The following is a 21,958-nucleotide window of genomic DNA, read 5'->3' on the forward strand; positions in this document are numbered from 1 at the left end:
ATCCAGAAGAAACCGGAGAAAGGGCTGTTTAGCTATGAAAACGGATTTTGAAAGGGTTTTTCATTTTGGTTCACAGACGTTTCAAAATGCTTTGATAACCCCCTTTCTAGAGCTCTAGTAGGAGAGGAGGAGAAACTCCATGCAATAGCCCCAGTGGGCAAGGTGGAAGTGTTTGCATAGCAGTGAGAGAGGAAGTTCTTAAAGACAATAATGACTGTGGACAGAAGGTAAGAGAACCAGCTGAAATGGAAAAGGCTACCCTGTTCTAGCCTTCTTTCATGTCTCCCTTTATCTCAGAAAATGATTTAACAATTTTAGAGCAAAGTCAACCCCATGGGTTTATTTAATTTTTTATTTTTACATCAAACATTTCTTTTGCTGACTGCACTCACAAAAATATGGTATAAGTAGATAGTTGGCCTTAGGTAGATAACTTAGGCACAGAGTAATTACTACCTCATACTTTATTGTTACACGTGCTGAATGGGATGAGCACAGCATATGAGCCTGAATCCGGCAATCTAACAAATATGACTTGCAAGTAGGTCTTCTCCGAACTTCAGCAAGTTATGCAATTGCTACTGATACTAAACTAAGTTAATGTAAGAAATCAATGTCACTGATGGGGTTTGCGTAGTGTAACGTAAGGGAACACCAATTTTGGACAAAATGACATCTCCCTGAAATTATATACGCTCATGTTGAACAGGTGAAAGGAATCTCTAGGACTCCGAATGACTCACCAAATTCTCCATTAATTAATGGTAAATTTGTGCACTTGTGCAACCGGGATGTTAACTCTCCCCATACAGATAAAGTACAGCCAGCAGTGAACACCATGAGAGGGTTGTTGTTGTTGTGCAAGACAACAGGCAGGCAGCAAAGGGGGAGATCAGTTCCATTGTTCTGGATATCTCAAAAAACAAATTGAAGATGATAAAAAGGCTTCTCATGGAGATCACCATATCTCACTTTGTCTTCTCTTCAAGTCTTACAGAAACAGGCAAACATTTCCATTTTTTGACAACAGTAAAAATGAATTAACCAATCAATATTTTTCTTGGAGCAAAGTCCAATCCCGAGTATAGGCCATGTACCCGTGAAACTCATTGTCCCAGGGTTTACAATTTGGTACTACATGACCAAAAGATGCCACTGACCTCAACATCCTCTGAGAGAGTCTGAAGATGTTATCAATGGAATGGATTTTTCTGTTTGTAATATGAGGCACCTGCCAACCTCTAAGAGAAAGGCAAGGCAAAAATGTAGGGAAAAGGGACCACTTCGCAAGGGTTACCCATGAGATCACCTACGCACATTGGACAACTTGTGTCCAGATACTGCATAAAAATATATTTTCAAGTTATACAGTTTCAAGTTATGCATCTGCATACATTAGATCTGTACCATTAGATAAGGCTAAAGAAATTGACTATTTAAATGCAATGGACTGAATGGCTGCCAGCTCCATGAATAACTTACCTGCGCAACACGTTCCGCGGGTTTGGTGAGGTGGAGCATAAGTACTCAAAAAAAATAAAAAAAAGTAAAAACATTTTTTAAAAGATAGTCACTATTTCCATTTATTTTTTATAAGAGAAAACAAAGTTCTACCATTTCTTTTACTCTGCTCTTCTGCAAGTTGAAATCTAAGTTGTTTTCTGCTCGAACCTTGACAATTTCATCCTACAAAATAAAAAGAGAAGTAAGAACTACTACCTTCCACAAACCTGCAACAACACAATGTTTACTCCACAGTACTGGATCACCACAGAAGTGTATTTCACTCACAAAGGTGGTACCTACCAGCCTTGAGAGTCTGCACCCTTTAATAAACGTGCTGCACAGCAAAACATGACCTATAAAATTCACAAATGCTGAACCCCTCACAGATATACAAAGGCATTTGGACCAGTAGTGCCGTGAGGCCTGCGGTTACACCTAGAGGACTTTAACAGATGTGCCTTGTGCAGAATGAACTATTGGAAACAATATCAGTGAGAGGGTTTTGGGCCATATAACAAAAAAAAAAACACAAAACCACACACTCAGTGTAATTGTACTTTTTGTGCTGATTCATTGACAGAACTCATGATACCAATAGAACTCAATGGCATCTAAAGTTATATAATTGCATGTAGGAAAGTACCAACTGCAGGCACGTACATTTATTGTTGAGAAAAAAAACTTTATTACGGCACAAACTAAACAGACGGAAATTAGCACTAATAGATGCAAGATCACTGGTTATTCTTGCAGGTCACATGCTGGAAAAACTGTAGCATGTCCAGTAGGTCCCATTTGCTCTACAAAGCGTCTATGGTGTCATTATACAATTTTGGGATCGTTTTGAGTGAAAGAAAAGTGTGAAGGTTTAGTTAGCATCATTGTCCAGCATGCCTCCTAAAGAGTCTTGTCATAAGTAAATCCAAGGTATTTTTTGATTAAAAAAATACTCCTTCTAATGGAAAGGGACTCTTTAATAAAAATGGCTAGCCTTAAGAAGCAGTGGCAATAAAGCAGGACCTTTATCTCCTATGTGCTCAGGGACACTGATATAATAGGCTATTCTATAATTGCTTACTACCAGGGCGGCTCATCCACTAAGGCGGAGGAGCGTCACCTGGCTGCTTTCAGCAGAAGAAAAAGAAAATGATAATAACGGATTGTTATTATCATTTTGTTTTTTGCTGAGCCAGGATGGTGGGGGGTGGTGGCTAGGAGGTGCAGGGTTTGGGGTGGGGGGGTTGGGGTTAGTGGGAGGAGTGGTGGCATGTGCACCTTAAGTGCGCATATCTGCTTGGTCGGCCGTGTTGGGCCAGATAAACAGACATGTGCACTTTGCATTTCTCCATTTGGCTGTATTTCAGAGTCAGGAGGAAAAAAGTGCACAGGGTGACACTCCCTCTGTAAGCGCCGAAGCAGACCGCTCCCACCAATCACAGTGCTGCTGTCATGCGGGTGATAGCAGTGTTGTGATTGGCTGAGGGGAGTCTGGAAGCCTGTGTGCTTCCAGACGGACAGGAAGACGGAGGAGACCAATGTGTCTTCCAACCTGACCAGGTAAGTGTTTTTGTGGGTTTTTTTTTTATTCCCCGCCTGCCACCCCGTTCTGTGGCAGCCGACACGGTCTCCTACTGGAGTATGCAAACATGATGCTCATTCTGTCATGACCAAGAATCTCTTCAGGAAAGATATGTTTGTGATTTACCCCAATGGCGAAAAATTACAATCAGCACCTAAATCAGGTTTCTTATGTATGTCGAATGTTCATAGGGAAACCCTTATTGGCAAACGGAAAGATATGACATATATGAGCAGTACAGCCGAGGTCTGTCCCAGAAGAAGAAAAGATACATGATGTTAGTAATACTTAATTCAGTAAAAAAGGGACATCAGCTACTTGTGTGATATTCATTAAAAGGCAGAGGGGTTCATTTTTTATGGTGGCAGTGGAATCATCTCTGTTGCCTCTCAGCACCTCACCCTCCGTACTGTCACTTCACCACTTCTACAGCAAGGCATTTTCACCAAACGTGCTTCCTCCATGTTGGCAGCAGAACGTTTGGCGTAAAATCACTCCTGGGTAGGCTGTATATTTGAAATGAGTATTGTCATCAGTAATGGTTATTTCCTGGTATTCAGTGGGCACTGAGGCTTTGCATGTAGTTGTTAGACCTGGCATCCTTGGCATGGTTTCCCCAGTCTTTTTGCCTCTGCTTCCTGCATTTTTGACTGTGTGCTCAACTTCGTTTTTGCTGGTTTTGGTACTCTGGGCACTTTACCACTGATGATCAGTGCTAAAGTGCAAGTGCTCTTTGTGCCAACTGTATTTGTAACTGGCTTTTCCATGATTGTCATATTTGATTTACTAGTAAGTCCCTAGTGAATAGAGGTACCCAGGGCTGCTACTACTTGGCCTCCAGCACACTGATTGTGCCACCCACAAGAGTAGCCCTGTAAACATGGCTAAGACCTGCCATGTGTTTGGGGGGAGGGTTGAGAGCGTGCATGAGTGAGTGTGGGTATGTGTAGTTTTAAAAGTGTACCCACTTGCCAGGCCCAAACCTTTCCCTTCACTACATATAAGGCAACCCTAAGGTAGACACTGGGCAGGGTGCAGTGTATTTAAAAGGTAGGCTATGTACTGGTATGTTTTACATGTCCTGATAGCAAAATACTCTCACATTCGGTTTTCGTTATTGCTCGGCCTATCTCCCTCATAGGTTATTGTGGGGACACCCTTTAAATATCTTTTAAGTGCAGTTTCCCATTGGGAGCAAATAGAGATGTGAAGTTTGGGGTCACTGAACTCACACTTTAAAAACACATCTTTTGGTAAAGTTGGTTTTTAGTTTGTCAGTTTAAAATTGCCACTTTTAGAAAGTGGGCATTTTCTTTCTTAACCATTCTGTGCCTCTGCGTGGAATCCACGTCTGGATCAGACTGACAGTTGGGCTGTTTGTGAATTCGCCCTAGACAGTGACACAAAGGGAGCAGGGGAGTGTCCTGCATATCCTGATGAGGCTCCTGGGCTCGAGTGGAAAGGGAGGAGCTGACACCTACACCTGAAAGGACTGTGCCTGTCCTCACACAATGCAGTCTCCAACTCCTGGTGTGTGTCTGAGGCCAGACCTGGGCAAGGCAGGATCTTGTCAACAACAGAGACTTTCCTTTGAAGTTTACCTACTTCAAAGGCAGAAATGAGTGTAAGTAGTGGACCCAAAACCCCAAACTTTTAGAACAATTCTGAATCAGGAGGAACTTCTGCCAAGGAGAAGAGATGAAGAGCTGGAATAGGAGTACTGCTCCTTTGTTGTGTGTGCTTTGCTGGGTTCGCCTGCAGTTGCTGCTTCTGCCTTAAGGAGGGCAAAGACTGGACTTTGCTGTGTATCCTGCTTGTGAAGTTTCTCCGAGGGCTTGGACTGAGCTTGGCTCCTGTTAAGAAGTCTCAGGGACAGCAAAGACTACACCTGTCAGCCTCTGGGTTCACTTGCTGTTGACTCTAACTCACCAGGTAGTGCCTTCTTAAGTTTCTGGGCCTTTGGGAGTGAAAGCTGGTGGAAAACCAAGTGCACAAACTTCGGGCGATGCCCGGACTGATGCCACTGCCTGACCCCCATGACATCGCCTGCAACTGAAGCTGTGGTCCCCGCTGGAGTGTGACAACTCCGACCGACATCACAGGCCTGACATCACAGCAGCTGCTGACATCCCCCGACTGTGAGTCCAGAGTGCTGTATCACAGATGTTTGTGACACCGGACTCCGCTGCGGCACCAGCAGGCCCGCGGTGTAAGTGCAACCCTTTGAGGTCACCCCACTGCGTCTTGACTCGCAGGACATCGACCCCGCCGGAAACATAAGGAACAGCGCCTAGCATTGACGCTGCCTCATCTCCACTGCTCTGCAGCAAGGACCAGATGCCTCACACCAACGCCTCTGCTGCACTGCTTTGCAGCACCGGAACAAATGCCACACCAGATCCAGCGACGCCTCGCTTCCCTGACTCTGTGCACTGGCTTGTTTCCTCACTTTCACAAGGTACTGTACCTGGGGGTCCATGTGACTCCGTGACTGGCACCACCGACGTTAGATTGTTGGGATTGACTCCGTCACGATGCCGCGATAACACCAAATTGAAGCATTTGTGTTTCAGAGAGCTATATCCAAGTTTAACGTTTGAAAATTCATAACTTTGCTTGTGTATATTGGATGTTTGTTGTTCTGGTCTTGTTTTAATCAGCTAAATATTGTCTATGTTTTTAAACTGATGTTGAGTACTTTTGTGGTGTTTTCACTGTGTTACTGTATGTGTTTGTACATATACTTTGCACATTGTATCTGAGATGAGCCTGAATGCTTGTGCCAAGGAACCAAGGGGTTATCCTAAGTGTGTATCTCCCTTGCCCTGACTAGAGTGAGGGTCCCTGCTTGGACAGAGTGCAAACTGACTGCCAGCCAGAGACCCCATTTCTAACAGTAGTATTTTAAAATAGTTCATATCTGCTCATCCTTGACCATCCAAGAGAATGAGAATGGTTCTGCGATTATCAGTAGTGTCATAATGATCGTGCTCTGTGCATGAAAAAGTGGAGCCTAGCACTTTATCAACAATAAAATAGGTGAATGAGGCAATGAGGTCACAGGAGTTCTTCCACAATTCTCACCACGTCATCTGAAATATCTGGAAGGTATACACTTTTCAGATTACAACCTACAAAGATCAAAGGGGTCATTGGCTTCCTATAGGAATGGGGGAAGGATTGCCCCAGCTTCGAGTGGCATTTATTTTATTTTGAGATTGTCATAAATGTAAACCTTCAGAAGTGGGAAGAATGCCATACAAATGAATAGGTGAGTAAACAATATAAGTACTCCATATTTTAATATAATTGTTTATTAGGAACCATCATTCCTCTCCATGAACGTCATGTTAGAAATTGGGTTTCTGGTGCCACAGTATGCACCGTGTACAAGCAGGAACCACAATCTTAGTCAGGGTAAATCAGATATACACTTTAAACACTTTAACTTAACCTGTGCTCACGGTCTGGTAGCCTGCCACAGAGCAGGCAGGCTTAACTTAAGTGGAAATGTGTAAATTATATGTGCAACACACACACAGTATCGCAATGAAAACAGCACAAAATGACTCCACATGGTTTAGATAAATAGAGAATATTTATCTGAGTAAAATAAGTCAAAAATGTCAAAAATCCAATCTGAGTAAAATAAGACCAAAATGACAAAAATCCAATCAGTAGAACTTGAGATCTGATTATTTTAAATATGAAGTATAAAATAGTGCTTAGATGGCAAACATGCCAGACGCGGCTAATTGATTGTGATGTACTTGGTCAAATTCACAAAGTCAAGCCTACTGTGTTGAGCGCGGGTCTGATACAGTTCCAGGTAAGTCCCGCTGAAACTCACTGGGACTGGAACTGGAGCTGGAGCAATTTTGGATAAAAGAACTTTCGAGAAGAATAAAGAAGATTATGATTTAATTTTTGGAAACTTTTATAATTGTGAATCATTGAACAATTAATGTAACATGGATTACTAATGCTTACTGGGTTTTGACGTGTGCCGTTCAAATTTGCAATAAGTCCAGCTGAAAGTCTACCCTTCTCACTTTGGTGCCAAGAGTCCGTTTGTGGACATGAAGAGCCGCCAGGCGTCATGGACGGACGGTGATGCTGCTGCATGAAGAGATGAAGTTGCACCCGCTAGCATTGAACCTTTGTGTGAGCAGCATGGTTCCAGTGCAAAGGGGCTATTCGTGAAGAGAAAAGAGAGCAGAAAGACCACTTCAGGGGCCCAGGACTAGAGAGGCGCCTCTTGGGAGTCAGGAGCTGATTGAAGAGGAATGCAGGAGCTGTAGTAGGTGAGTTGGAAGAAGTCTTTTGGATCCCTGAGATGTCAGAAAACAGGAGGCAAGCCCTTGGAGTCAGTCTGGTTTCAAGTGAGATGGGTCCAGTCCTTGTCCTCAGCAGGGCAGAGATCAGCTGGCAGCAGGAGTAGCACATCAAAGCAGTTCCTCAGAGCATTCAATCAAGCAGTGGCAAATCCTTGTAGCACAGTTGTCCTTCATCCAGTAGAGTTCTTCCCAGGTCCAGCAGTGCACTGTCTTGGTGGGGTCAGAGTCCCAGTAACTGTACACAAATGTGCCTTTGAAGTGGGGGTGACTTCAATGCAGCTCCTTGAAGTGCACAGGTCCTAATATCATCCCAGCTCTAGATTATCAACAGAGGGTAATCGGCCCTTTGTGTGGGATAGGCACTTCCCTACTTAAGTGTGTCAGCTCACCTCCACCCTTCATGTCCAGGAAAGCTCATCAGAATGCAAATTAATGCAGATGAGTTCTCCGTCATATCCACCCTTCCTGTCTTTGTGGCTGTCTAGCAGGAATGCACAACGTGTAGCTTTCACATACCCCAGACATGTATTGGAGACAGGCTGCAAGGTGCACAGAGCTTTAAGAGCAGAGAAATACACACTATAAAAGTGGCATTTCTTAAATAGTAATGTTAAATCCGACTTTAGCAGTAAAGAGGATTTAACATTACTATTCCAAAGAGATGAAACATGACTGCTTTCTGATCAGAAATTACAGCTTAAAGGTATATTAAGGAATTTCCAATGCTGGCCTATGAGAGGCGTAGGTCAAATGACATTTGAGAGTTTTTCACTGCCAGGACATGTAAAACTCAAAAGCACATGTCCTGCTTTTGAATTACACAGCACCCTTCCTTATGGGCATCCTAGGACCTACCTCAGGGGTAATCTATATATAATGAAAGGGGAGTTTAAATGGCAAGTCTAAGCGGCAATGAAACTGCACACAAAAGCTCTGCAATGGCACACCTGAGACATGTTTAAGGGCTACTACATTGGGTGGTAAATCAGTGCTGCAGGGTCACTGGTAGCATTTAACTTACAGCCCCTGGGTATAGAGTATACCACTTTAGAAGGGACATATAAGTAAATTAAATATGCCAATTGTGTAGTCACTAATGTTACTGTGTTTAGGGGAGAAGCACAGGCACTTTAGCACTGGTCAGCAGTGGTAAAGTGCTCAGAGTCCTAAAGCCAACAAAAAGAGGTTAGAAAAAGAGGAGGGTGCAGGCAAAACGTTTGGGGATGACCCTGTGGACAGGCCATTTCCAACAGTCATGCAGCAGCATTTATTGTATTATACCAGTGGTTCCCAACCTGTGGTCTGGGGACACCTGTGGATCCGTGACTGCTTAAAAAATGAACAGATCAATAACGAATATATAGATAAGGTGGCTAAATGTACCATTGAAAAATTTTAAACTTACTTTAAATGTCAAGGAATTTGAAATTGGAGGCTACAAATTTAATTAGCATCCTCAAACTGATTTGTGGGAGCCATGCAGGTACATCAAACAGAACATAGCATGGACAACATGCGGCTTCAATCGAATTTAGAAAAGCTCGAACAGTCCTATTAAACATAATTTTATTTTATTCATTTGAAAATTAAATACAATGGAATGCTTGTTTCTGCATATTTTGCGTATTGTTTTGCAGATCAAACCATCAACAGTGTATAGGTCTGGGTTCCCAGCTTCCAGTAATGACTCAGCAGGGGGTCCCCCGATTCCAATAATGAGTCAGTGGGGGTCCCTAGGTTCCAGTAATGATAAAGTGGAGTCTGGCTGCAGCGTTCTGGATTCTCTGTAGCCTTGCTTGTAGCTTCTTTGTGATGCCGGGGTAGTGTGTGTTGCCCTAGTCAAATCTGCTGCTGACCAGACCGTGGGTGACCATCCCTCTAGTCTCGCTGGGGATCCACTTCAAGATCTTCCGAATGAGATGCAGGCTGTGGAAGCAGGCTGATGAGACGGCATTGACTTGACAGGTCATGGAAAGCATGGAGTCTAGAAGGATGCCCAGGTTGCGTGCATGGTCGGTGGGGCGTTTCCTAGGGCTGCTGTCTTGTCCGAGTTGAGCTTGAGGCAGCTGGCTTCCATCTGGGCAGTGATTGCACTCAATCCGTTGTGGAAGTTACTCTTGGATGTTGATAGGTCGTTGGTGTAGGGAGGATCAGCTGGGTATCGTCGGCATAGGAGACAATGTTTAGCCTGTGCTGTCTGAAGATTTTGGTGAGCGGACCATCTAGATATTGAAGAGGGTCGAGAGTAGTGAGGATCCCTGGGGCATTCTGCAGCAGGTTTTTATGGGTGCCCAAGTGTACAGTGGCACTCTGGGTTCTTACGGTCAGGAAAGATAAAATCCATTCCAGTGGCCTGCCGAGGATGCCGGCGTCATGGAGTCTGGTCCATAGGGTGGAGTGGGAGTGGGAGACTGTATCAAACGCAGAAGAAAAGCCCGAGGAGGATGAGGGCGGCCTGGTTTCTGTGGTCCAGTAGGACGTGGATGTCGTTGGTGTCTGCAAGGAGGGCTGTCTCGGTGGTGTTGCTTCTGAAACCGGAGAGTGAGGGGTGTAGGATGTGGTTTGACTCGAGGAACTTCATCAGTTGCATGTTGATGGTCTTTTTTGTTACCTTGGCTGGGAAGGGGAGCAGAGAGATGGGTCTATAATTTTTCATCTCCCTTGGGTCAGCGGAGGGTTTCTTTAGGAGCGGGTTGATATCTGCGTGTTTCCAGATGAATGGAAGGTTTCGGTTTGCAACCACAGCACCACTTTAATGGAGGATTTTTTTTAGACAAATTTTTGTTTTGTTTTAATAAGAGGTGTTATTTTTAGACATAATTAAAGAGCCAACACTTCCCGTTGGCACAGATTTTCCCTGCATTTTTCTTGTTTTTTCATGATATTCATTGCCCCCTATCCTTCAGCTACATGCAGCGGGCACTGCCAAAGAACCAATAGATCATGGCCTCTGGTCATTTTAACCAGAAACTGGATGCAATGTTCATGTGCTAATAAGCTATGGTGCATGTTCTTCTGTTCATGGCAAGTCAGGGAGGGCTGAACGTGCAACACTTGTGCTTTTTATTGTGCGGTCCCAGCCCAAGAAAAGCTTGTGAGAGAGTGTAAAGTGCTAAGATTGCATCCACAACTCTGAGAAACCTTTAGGCCACTTGGTGTAGGCTTCTAAACTGACAGGAAGGATCATTTTAAAGAATGTAGTTTATTGGTTCAGTCTGCAGATCTGGTCAGCACAATATAGACCGCCATGTATGAGTGGTCAGTGCAACAGAAGGCGTACCCCCATCCTACAATAGACTTCTTAATTTGTCTTCCAAACAATTAAAGCCATCAGGGGCAGCTTATGGAACATCCTGGAGAACACATAAGAATTAATTGAAAAATTTCACTTTGAAAATAGCTGATATTCCCTTTTGGGAAAGTAATAGTGTCCTACAATGACTCACAGCCTCCAGAAGTTACATTCAGAAAAAGATCCTGATCAATGGACTCAGAATCATCAAAGAGCTGGAATGATATGTTGTTTAGTAACCTGAGGGAAACACAAAATTGGATCAGACAGCACCCACTACCTTTGTACCAAAAACCTCAGAATATGGTTTGGTCTTGCAATCCTGAGGATTGGTTCTGGGAGGACAGCCGCATAGGCAGCCTAAAAAAGGGCCTTTGAATATTGAGTAAATAAAAATTGGGAGTGCCCCTTCTAACAACAATACTAGGTTTTACAAATTAAAGCACTGCCTACTACCAACCTCGATTATATCAGGTGGTATGAGATGCTTCAGAAAGAGTGTCACACAGCGAAAAAAAGAAGCAGAAGTTAAAATTTCAAAATCCCCACGGTAATAAATGTTATATTTAGATAGAGGAGCCCATTCCTCTTGTTAGAGTATTTATCCTTTTGGTCCAAACGTTTGGTCAATAATTGAGAAGCCAATCCATCTCACTTTCAACTCGGCTGTAAAGCCCCTGGCATCGCAGCAATACTTTGTTTAAAATGTATAGCCGTGGCTTGGTTACTAAATACAAAACAACGGGCATTACCAGATTACAGAGATAATTCATTTACAGACACATGGTGCATTGTTCATGTTTTGTTTTTAGAACAGGTATATTAATTAGATGTGTACCACATAAAATAAGTTTTGAAGACATTTCAGGATCACAAGCCTTATAAACAAATAAAAATTGCATCAGTTTAACATAATTGCCAGGTGGATTTTACAATCACATCATTATTGATGACGTACAATTAGATACACAAGAAAGAATCCATCAATCCATCATAAATTGTCACCAAATTAGCAGTGATAAATTTGGAAGTAGTCAAAAAAGTATAAATCACATGATCTTCACTATGTCTGCCAAAGTCACTTTGTCATTCAATTCTCTCGAAGAAACCATACAGTTGTGTGCTCAATGTGATCATTATTCACATGTTTATATTAACGAAAAACAAAAAAACATAGATCTAAGGTGGCAACTTACAGTTAATTGCTTTTTCAGTTGCATTAGTTCCATTTTAACTTTCTATAAACAAGAACAAAAAAGAGAGCACTTTAGAGAAAACACATAAAATAACAACCACTAAAGAGAAAACAGTTAGAAATGACAGATGCAGAATGACAGTCAGAGGCCTTACTTCGACTGAAGTGTGTCTTTAATGTCAGAGTAGTTTTAGGTCTGGTTTGAGAGTGTAGCTGTCGCCCCACTTTATGTGAACATAAGAAAAAGAGTTTTAAGAAGCATTATTAAGAGAGAAGCTTAAGCTCTACCTGCATGTTGATCTTCTCTACAAGCTTGGGCATCAGTTTTGTTACCCTGTGTACAAATTACTTACAGTGTCAGCAGGTGATGTGTAAGGGTGTGCAAATTTCCATATAGCCTTAGAACCCGCCGTAGCGGGCTCTACCGGCTATTAAAGGCCCGCTCCCGAGTTAAATGCCCGAGCCGAAGGCGAGGGCATTTAACAAGGGAAAGGGCCTTTAATAGCCGGTAGAGCCCGCTATGGCGGGTTCTAAGGCTATTAGAACATTCTGCCACTCAGGGCAGAATGTTCTCTTAAAAAAAACTAATTGCTCACGGAGCCCGAGGGGATTAGAATCCCCTCGGGCTCCGTGAGGCTTTGTTCACAGCTGCTGCTGTGAACAAAGCCCATTGGAATGTTGGCGCTGCGGGCTTTTACCTGCCAGTAAAAGCCCGCAGCACTCCATTGTTTTCAATGGAGCTGCCAACTTCCAATGTTCTAATATGCGTTATAAAAAACAAATCAGAAACATTATGCAAAAGTATACATATTTTTATGCGACGTGCCAAACTGGCAGTTGGTGCTATATTTTAAAGTGAGATGCATCTTCGAACATGACAGAGCAAGCTTCTTGTGGTCTGGTCGTTAGCGTTGTTCCCATGCACTTGTACTATAATTTCTGCAAGAAATGGTGTGTTTATTACGCAACATTGTGTAATAGCATCATTTCAGGAATTTTGCGTGACATGCAAAATGGGAAATCACCAAAATTATGCAAGATTACACCAGTATAACAGGTATTTCACCCTGGCCTAGTGGTGCATCACATGCTGCACCAGCACCAGTGAGCGAGGACATAATTTTTGCTATGGCAGAACAAGCTAGAGGGCAGAGGAAAGAATTTAACAACAGAGCTTCCCTTATTGGTTAAAAAGGGCGTTTCCCACTTGCATGATGGCTGGCACGACGTCTAATTTGATGGGGACTATTGTTATCCCAGTCTTTCCTTGATGTCTATGTAGTGTTTATAGAAGGGGCAGATGGGCTGAACCCAGGGAGGAGTGCCATTATAATCTCCTACCCCTCCTTCACTCTTAGCGTAGAGTGAGGGTTGATTCATAAGTTGTCCCTTTGAGTAGCCAGTCAGAAATGAGGTCAGTGGCCCGCATAACGTGAGCCACAGAGAAGCAGGGCAATTAGCATCTGCTTATTACTTTGGGCAAGGTGAGAAGGGTTCAAAGACAAACTCCTTCTGAGGTTTTCATAGATTTTTTTGTTGAAAAGCCCCCTTTGTCTTGGCCAAGGCAAGCGTAAGAGTACAAATCCTCCCTACACTCCGGAACCCAGAATCTGCTCTAACAGAGCCCAGTGGAAAATAAGTAAGCCACTGGACTGAAAAAAGACTACGAACGGGCCATAGAATGCTTGAATACTAAAAACAAAAGATAGTAGCTTAGGCAGTGGCGTAACAATAGCCCTTGCAGCCCCCATGGTGCGGGGCGAGCACCAGGGGGCCCCATCTGCAGCACATACTCACGCACCGTGTACTGGCCAGAGGGGCCCACTCCATGTGCTTTGCAGGGTGCCCCCCTCAAGGTTCGTTACCCCACTGGGCTTAGGAATACACATTTTGGTGTAAGAACTCCTTCTTCTGGGACGGGTGGACAGCAGAGAAGTGAGAGGGAAGTAGATGAGATTACGACCCTGCAGAGGACTTCAAATTTTATTATTTCTTTATTGGCTAAAAATATTTGTGATCTATCTCATCTAGAGTCTGGACATCCACCTAGTCTTTTACTGTGGAGGAAGGGAGACTGCAAGTATCTGCATCTATTCAGCATTTACTACACTACTTGACTTCTGTATTAGTCCAAAGGAACTCACTGTTAAGTTCAAGTTCTCCACGCCAAATCGGTGGTCAAGTGGATGAAATTGCAACTCCCCATCCTCCAGAAAATCCACCAATTCCTCAGACCAATTATCAGGAAGTGTTAACAAAAGCCTTGTGATAGCACACCTCTACTGTTGCAAGTTTATCATACCCGCCCTGGGCTCCAAAAGAAGCTCACTGATAGGTTTACAAAGACTTTAAAATCGGGTGGCCAGAATAAGGCTGAATAAGAGAAAGTGTAAGCATATACGGCCAGCTTTGAAGAAGTATACAGACTCCCAGTGGACGTGACAATCATGTTCAAAGTCCTCTGTAAAATCCCCATGTCCACCTGGGAAAAAGGAGCTGCATATTCAAAAAATGGTGAGGCATAGATGCCTGACACAGGAGACCTCACTTTAGCAGAGAACCTGGCTTGTAGGACTGTCACTGACTTGAGACTGTGCTGACATATCCATGATCAAGGATTTGTGGGTGTCCAACCCCTTGATGTCTTTCGAGCAGGTGATGGAAAAATCTGCATTACATAAATCACAGTTCTTTCGTGATTTACAGCTGAGACACTCTCTAGAGGGTAACGGGGACAAACTGAACCCAGTACCAGATTTTAATACTTCGGAGTCCAAACTTACAATGGCAAAAATACACATAAAAGGTGTTTCATGTAATGTAGAACCCTTGTAAACACCTACCCATACTACCTTCTAAAACTCAGGGAACAATTTGAACCGGATGTAGGTGAAAAAGAGTTTAATTTTAAGCTTACTGCCTGAGCTCTTCTGCATGGTGACAATCTGAAATGCCGCTCCTAGTTAATAGCTGCTGTCGTACTTAAGATTATGACCTCTTAGTATTGGGCATCAACTGATTTTTATCATAATAACTCCTTATGATTACCATATCAGAAAGTGTTCCATCACTTCATTTAGGCACGCACATCAGACACTATTATTATTATTTTATTTTTTTAAACACTCTTTTAAATGTAATCAGTGTGTGACTACAGAGGAGGCATCCCCTATCCTGTCCATTAGGCACAAGAGTATCCATAAGTACGGTAAGTTCTCTAACAGTAATGTTCTTCTACACCTGAATGTCCTTTCACCATTTTATTTTCCTGTTTTTACACAGAAAAGATGCACTGCTGTCAACTGATTAGCGGTGTTCATGAGTGAGATGAGGACATCTTGAGAGAAGTTATTGTTGAATAATTATTATAATTGATGATGTTTGAATCCTGAATATTATGTCATGAAACCCCCTTTTTAGGTCAAGCACACAAGCACTCTTAGACCTGTTGTAAGTATTCTGTGGGCTTTTAACAACGCCCATTACTTTTACTTGTTCGCTGACTTGCCTTTCAAAAATCCCTTGATGTCATTGGTAAATGCTTTTTAGGGTCGAGCCTGCGTTGCATGCACTCACGCATGCGTATCGCAGCGAGACTCTTTAGTGTTTAGAAAAGGGCTCGGAGCCCTGTCAACATCACGTCAGTGTTTTTTATTGGTTCGTGGGCTTGCCTAATAAAATCTGCTTGCTTTCATTAGTTGAAGGCATGCATACCTCATGCCTTTTCCGGTGGCTAGCCCTCCTCGAGCGCAGCGACCAAGTACAGAAAACATGTGAGGCTCGCTGTTTTCTGTCCGGCTCGTGGACTTCTTTTTCTCTAATTTACGAGCGTGATCTCACTTGGCAGAAGTCGAGCGCCTTACATAGTTAATTGCACTTTTTCGGTTACGTATATAAATGCACTTTTGCCCGATAGGTGAAAAGTCGGGTTAGGAGTTTCAACGCTATCAGCTCTAAAATGAGCAAACGCGTGACCCGTTGCATTGCAAATGCTTGTTTACGTTGTTACCGCCTTGCAGACTGACCCTGTTACATGGATCATTGCACGATTGCCGATATACTTGTAATATTGTTGCAGTAGGACTGCCAGCCCTGCAAATGTGTAATGCACTACACCCTCTAGGAGCTATATATATGCTTGTAATGCTATTGGCTGCCACTCTGTTTTCATATGGTTATACCATCCAGGGGCTAACTATATGGTTACATGACTATGGCCCTCATTCTGACCTTGGCGGGCGGCGGAGGCCGCCCGCCAAAGTCCCGCCGTCAGGTTACCGTTCCGCGGTCGAAAGACCGTGGCGGTAATTCTGACTTTCCCGCTGGGCTGGCGGGCGGTCTCCTTCAGACCGCCAGCCAGCCCAGCGGGAAAGAGGCTTCCACGATGAAGCCGGCTCGGAATCGAGCCGGCGGAGTGGAAGCTGTGCGACGGGTGCAGTTGCACCCGTCGCGTATTTCACTGTCTGCGCAGCAGACAGTGAAATACATTTAGGGGACCTCTTACGGGGGCCCCTGCAATGCCCATGCCAGTGGCATGGGCACTGCAGGGGCCCCCAGGGGCCCCGCGACCCCCCCTACCGCCATCCGGATCTCGGCGGTCCGACCGCCGGGATCTGGATGGCGGTAGGGGGGGTCAGAATCCCCGCGGCGGTGCAGCAAGCTGCGCCGCCGCGGAGGATTCAATGGGGCCGCGGTACACTGGCGGGACCCCGCCAGTGGTGCCGGTCCGACCGCGGCTTTACCGCCGCGGTCGGAATCCCCATTGAAGCACCGCCGGCTTGTCGGCGGTGCTCCCGCGGTCCTCCGCCCTGGCGGTCAAAGACCGCCAGGGTCAGAATGAGGGCCTATGTTTCTTAGAAATGCTATTTTTATTGTGGTGTACCCTAGGGGTTGTTTTGAGCATTATAGTCAACATACTACAATATTTGCGGCACTCAGAAACTTGCACCATAATGCTTTGCAAGGCATTCCTTTTACAAAACATTTTTGCTCATAACTCAACCTATGGTGGTCCTAGGACAATAGGATCACCTTCAAAACGTGTTCACCACAAAGTGCTCTAGACCTTCTCCTGGTCCCCACATTGGGGACCCCAAAATAATAACCCATCCCACCATTCATTGTATTTGTATGCTCTATTATTGCTGGAACTTTTGTTTTGCACCTGGAAGTAGTTTGTGTTTTAAAGGCCTCGTTTGAAAAAATATTCCAGTAGGCCTACTAGCCCTTTAGTTATATGCAGGGCCACTGGAATTATGTGGCAGAAAGGACCAAAATATGTGGCAAGGTTGGCCAATTAATGTGGCAAGAGAAGTAATGTTATAAATTTACAATGCCAATAGCTCCAACTTAAATAAATGCAAGACCTATTGCATTGCAAATGCTTATTTTTAAATAGCATTCAGAAACTTACCCCCTTCATGTGCAGAGGTAGTTATTTTTGTTTCTATTGTCACCTGGAGGTACCAGGGAAAGATGACCAATTAGGATATAAGAGACATATCTCATTCAATTGCATGGCATTAATGTAGTATATGGGTGACTGTGAGCCATGAAGACGACTGTTGACCTAGACAGGCTTCATTACAAGTCGAAACATGTGGGCATTTATTTAGGGTTAGATGAATCGCTGTTTTCTCACCACATACACATTTTTCACTGCTTTGAATCACATCAAGGGTACCCACAAATAAACAGAAACTTTTCTGTTCACTCTTGGATAGTGTTATGTTACACCTGGACCCCTGCTACTGTCCTGATTTAAAAAATCTCAAGAACTCCCTTTAGGGTGGAGTCCGCTACAATAGCATTGTCTCATGGTGTGGGGGAGACATCAATAATGAAGCATGCCACATTAAGCTGTGGGTGCGGCGACTTCTTCAATTTATATTTGAACAATTCAAGTGACTGTAGCAAACTGGAGTATATACACAACTCGCAATCCCGGGTACCTTTTTGTGACATATGTATTTTGCTAGGAGAAAGTACTTGGGACATTTTCCTTCGACTCTCTTTTGGGGATTGTGCAGCAATATCAGCACGGCTATGCCTCATACAATTTGAATACTTTTATAGAATATATTATAGAACACGAAAGCCGTGGAAAATGGGTAAGGGAACAGACACAAAATATCTGAGATTTGGTTCTAGTAAAGGCACATTCATGCACACTGTTTGGGAATGTCCTTTTATTCAATCATGCTGGTCAGTAGTCACAACTCTAGAACAGGTATTTGGCCTCCCCATTGAAAAAGCCAGAAAACACTCAACCTAACCACCACTCCCGTTATTGACCCAAATATGTTGATGTTTTTTACAAAGTTTGGGAAAGTCCCAAAGAAAGGGATAGACAGGGCCTGGACCAATTGCCAGGACAGACTGTTGGATCTATCGGGTCCTCTTACGAGAATTCTAGATTTGGCTGAGGAAGCCAGGATGGAGGGCAAAAAGTTGGCCCGGTTATACTCTCCAATTGGGCCCAAAGGGCGATTTGCCTCCTTGGCAATACAAAGGCCTCAATAGCACAAGAAAGACGGAAGAGTCTTTTGTTAAAGATTGATCCAAAATTAAACAATCTCGCCTCCAAGGAGATGGAACCTGAGGCCAATGGACTTCCTTTTGGGGACTCCTTTATCAAGGAGCTTAGTAAGTACGTGGCCACTTTTACGTCTATTGACAAAGCACAGTCATCAATGCAAAAATGTTTTCACTTGCGTGTTTTTGGAAGAGCCGGCAAAGGCAGGAGCCGCTTTGCAGACCGATACACCCACAGGGGTGCGGTCAATCAGACCAGAGGCTCCACTTCCTATCAACAGGAGTTCAAGCCACAATTCTGCCCCCAGAGAAATCGTTCCTTCAGACGTGGCTTCAGATCCAGAGGCTCGCAAAACTCAGGTAAGAGTTTTTACTTCTGGTCCATTGTTGGTGGGGGGACGGACAACCTTGTTTCTAACAAATTGGCAGATGTTAACAACAGATCCATGGGTAATGCAGACCGTTTCAGGTTATTGTATAGAACTCTATTCCGCTCCAATCCAACAGTGTCTTCCAAAGCCCTTAATGTTTTCAAAAGAACAAGACAAATTGCTCTCTCAAGAGATTCACTCCCTCATCCTCAAACAAGCAATAGAACCATTCTCCCCTCATCCCTCGGGCTTTACCAGTCCTCTATTTCTGGTTCAGAAAAAGAACAAGAAATTTCGTCGAGTTATAAACCTAAAGTCTTTCAACAGTTTTGTGGTTTATCATCACTTCAAGATGGAAACTATTTTCCATCTTCGGGACTCGTTATTGGAAAACGACTGGATGGTTCGTTTAGATCTGCAGGATGCTTATCTTTCCATCCCAATTCATCAGTCCTTCAGGAAATGTCTTCAATTTCAATGGAAGGACCAATATTTTCGCATCACGTGCCTTCCTTTAGGTCTTTCTTCAGCCCCATGGTGTTTCACCAAGGTACTAAAACCAGCGGTGACACACATGAGAGCTCAGGGTGTCAGGATCATGGTCTACCTAGATGATTTTCTCATCTTACACCAGGACAGATCCATCCTGATGGAACACTTAGACAAATTTGTTTCTCTTCTTCAGGACCTAGGTTTTCTCATCAACTGAGAAAAATCCAGTCTTATTCCATCTCGTCAGATGGAGTTTCTGGGGTTTCTTATAGATTCTGTCAAAGCTACGCTTCACCTTCCACCTCAAAAGATTTCCCATATAAAGAAGGAAATAGTGTTGGTTCTGAACAAATCACAACTTACGATCAAAGGTTTAGCTCTTATAATCGGTCTCCTTGCCTCGTCAATTCAGGCCATATTTTCAGGCCCTCTTCATTACCGAGCGCTCCAGAGGTTAAAAATTCGACACCTTCGTGAAGGTTTCGGATACGAAGATTTAGTGTCCAAAGATCACGATTCTCGGGTCGAACTTCAATGGTGGCTCGATCACCTAGACGCATGGAATGGCCGGGCAATTTTCTCTACAGCACCAGATCTTGTCTTAGAATCCGATGCACGTCGGACTGGTTGGGGCGTGAGATGCGCTCAGTTCTTGACTGGATGTCTATGGTCAAGAGAGGAGTCATCTCTGCATATAAATTGTTTAGAGATTCTTGCAGGTTCCTTTGCGATCCAAACCTTCGCAAAAGACAAGGTAAGTTGTTCTATTCTCCTCCGGATGGACAACCTCTCGCGGTTCGATATATAAATCATCTAGGAGGTACGCGGTCAAAACCTCTCGCCGAGTTAGCAAAAAGTCTGTGGGAATTTTGCCTTCAGAATCAAATTTCTCTGCGAGTGGAGTATCTTCCGGGAAACTTGAACACAATGGCAGATTGGTGCTCCACATATCTTCAAGACTCCAGCGATTGGCAGTTTCACCCTTCTGTCTTCAATCACCTTTCTTCCAGATTCGGTCCCTTCTCCATCGACCTCTTTGCCTCTCGTTTGAATTCTCAGCTTCCTCAATTCTACAGTTGGCGACTGGATCCTCAAGCGTTGGCTTTCAACGCTTTTTAACAGGACTGGTCCAACCAAACGAATTACGCTTTCCCTCCCTTTATTATGATCTCCAGAGTCCTGGCTCAGATCCGCCGCCAATCCACCAGAATTTTACTAATCACCCCCTTTTGGCAGGGACAACCCTGGTTCCCTTCAGTTCTCGAATTACTGATAGACCTTCCTCTTCTCCTTCCTCTCTTTCCCTCTCTTTTGTTGAATCCCAAGGGTCAACCTCACAAATTGGTACTCAATCACTCCCTTCACCTAGTCACATGGATGGTTTCGGGTCTTCCTGGAGAACCCCAGGAATTTCGCAAGAAGCTGCTAGCTTCATCCGTCAGGCCTGGGCTCCCGGCACAACCAAGGCGTACAAATCAGCCTGGTCAGCCTGGCATAATTGGTGTCTGGTCAGGGGTGCTGATCCCTTTTCAGCGGATGTAGTTCTTATCGTTAATTTCTTAGCCTCCTTGGTAGCCCAGGGTAAAGCATACAGAACGGTGAATATGTACAGGTCCGCGATTTCCGCTGAACATTTTCGAATCAATAACAAGCCAATTGGTGAACATCCTCTGATCTGCTGACTGTTAAAGGGAGTACGTTTTGCCAAACCTCCTTTACCTAAGTATAATTCTATGTGGGATGTCAATGTGATTTTACAGTTCCTTTTGTCTCAACAACCTAATTCTCTCCTATCCTTGAAATTCCTGTCTGCCAAACTTACCATTCTCCTCTGTCTGGTTTCCCTCAAACGTATTTCTGACGTTAGAGCTTTGGATGTAACTTCTGTACAATATACTCATGCAGGTGTTTTCTTTCAGGTTCGAAGAAGGACAAAGACTAACCTAATGTCAGTTTTTTATCCGTATTTCCGTGGTCATGCTGAATTATGCGTGGGTAGTTGTTGGAGAGAGTACATATCAAGAACAAAAGATTTGAGAAGGCCTTCCGAAACTCAACTCCTCGTCTCCTTCAGGTCCCCTCACAATCCTGTCTCGTCCACTACCTTAGCCCGTTGGGTAAAATGGATTATGAAACTAGCTGGTATTGACATCTTTACCTTTGGGGCTCATTCCACTAGAGGAGCTATGGCTTCCAAAGCTTTTTGGGCAGGATTGAGTTTGGTTGACATTCTCAAATCAGCAGATTGGTCAAATGTCTCAACTTTTAGAACGTTCTATTGCAAGCCTGTCTCTCATGTTGCCAGCTCATTAATTTCTATGCTTTGAACTAGCATAATAGGAGCCTCCGTGTTTGTAATAAAATGGAGATTTTCTTAGCCTCAGTGAAAGAAAGTCTTGATTTTATTAAACACACGGAGGCGAGTATTATCCCACCACTTTTTTCTCCTTTTACCCTCCCTTTGTTTCATCAGGTCCATCTACCTCTACCAACCAGACGTCTTAGAGGTTTTCTTCCACCACAACCCGATGTTCCGACTGGCCTACCTACCTTTGTGCAGAAGAGTTCTTTACTTCAAGACTTCCAGCACTCCATGCTTCATCCAGACTTTGATGAAAAGACTTTTAATATCATATATCGTTTTGAAGCTTT

The 21,958-nt window shown here is 43.9% G+C and overlaps 1 protein-coding gene across 2 annotated transcripts in view; it reads right to left on the bottom strand.

The window, feature by feature from the left end:
- MCUR1 (mitochondrial calcium uniporter regulator 1) overlaps positions 1–21,958 on the bottom strand; it is a 179,961-nt gene that overhangs the window by 58,989 nt on the left and 99,014 nt on the right. For both annotated transcript variants that reach the window (XM_069218178.1, XM_069218167.1), the window contains 2 exons: positions 11,911–11,952; positions 1,615–1,686 (listed from right to left, as the gene is read on the bottom strand). In XM_069218178.1, the coding sequence (XP_069074279.1) occupies positions 1,615–1,686; positions 11,911–11,952 (114 nt within the window). The remainder of the gene's footprint in view (positions 1–1,614; positions 1,687–11,910; positions 11,953–21,958) is intronic.

The sequence above is a fragment of the Pleurodeles waltl genome, chromosome 2_1 (assembly GCF_031143425.1).
Source record: "Pleurodeles waltl isolate 20211129_DDA chromosome 2_1, aPleWal1.hap1.20221129, whole genome shotgun sequence".
Taxonomy (NCBI): Eukaryota; Metazoa; Chordata; class Amphibia; order Caudata; family Salamandridae; genus Pleurodeles; species Pleurodeles waltl.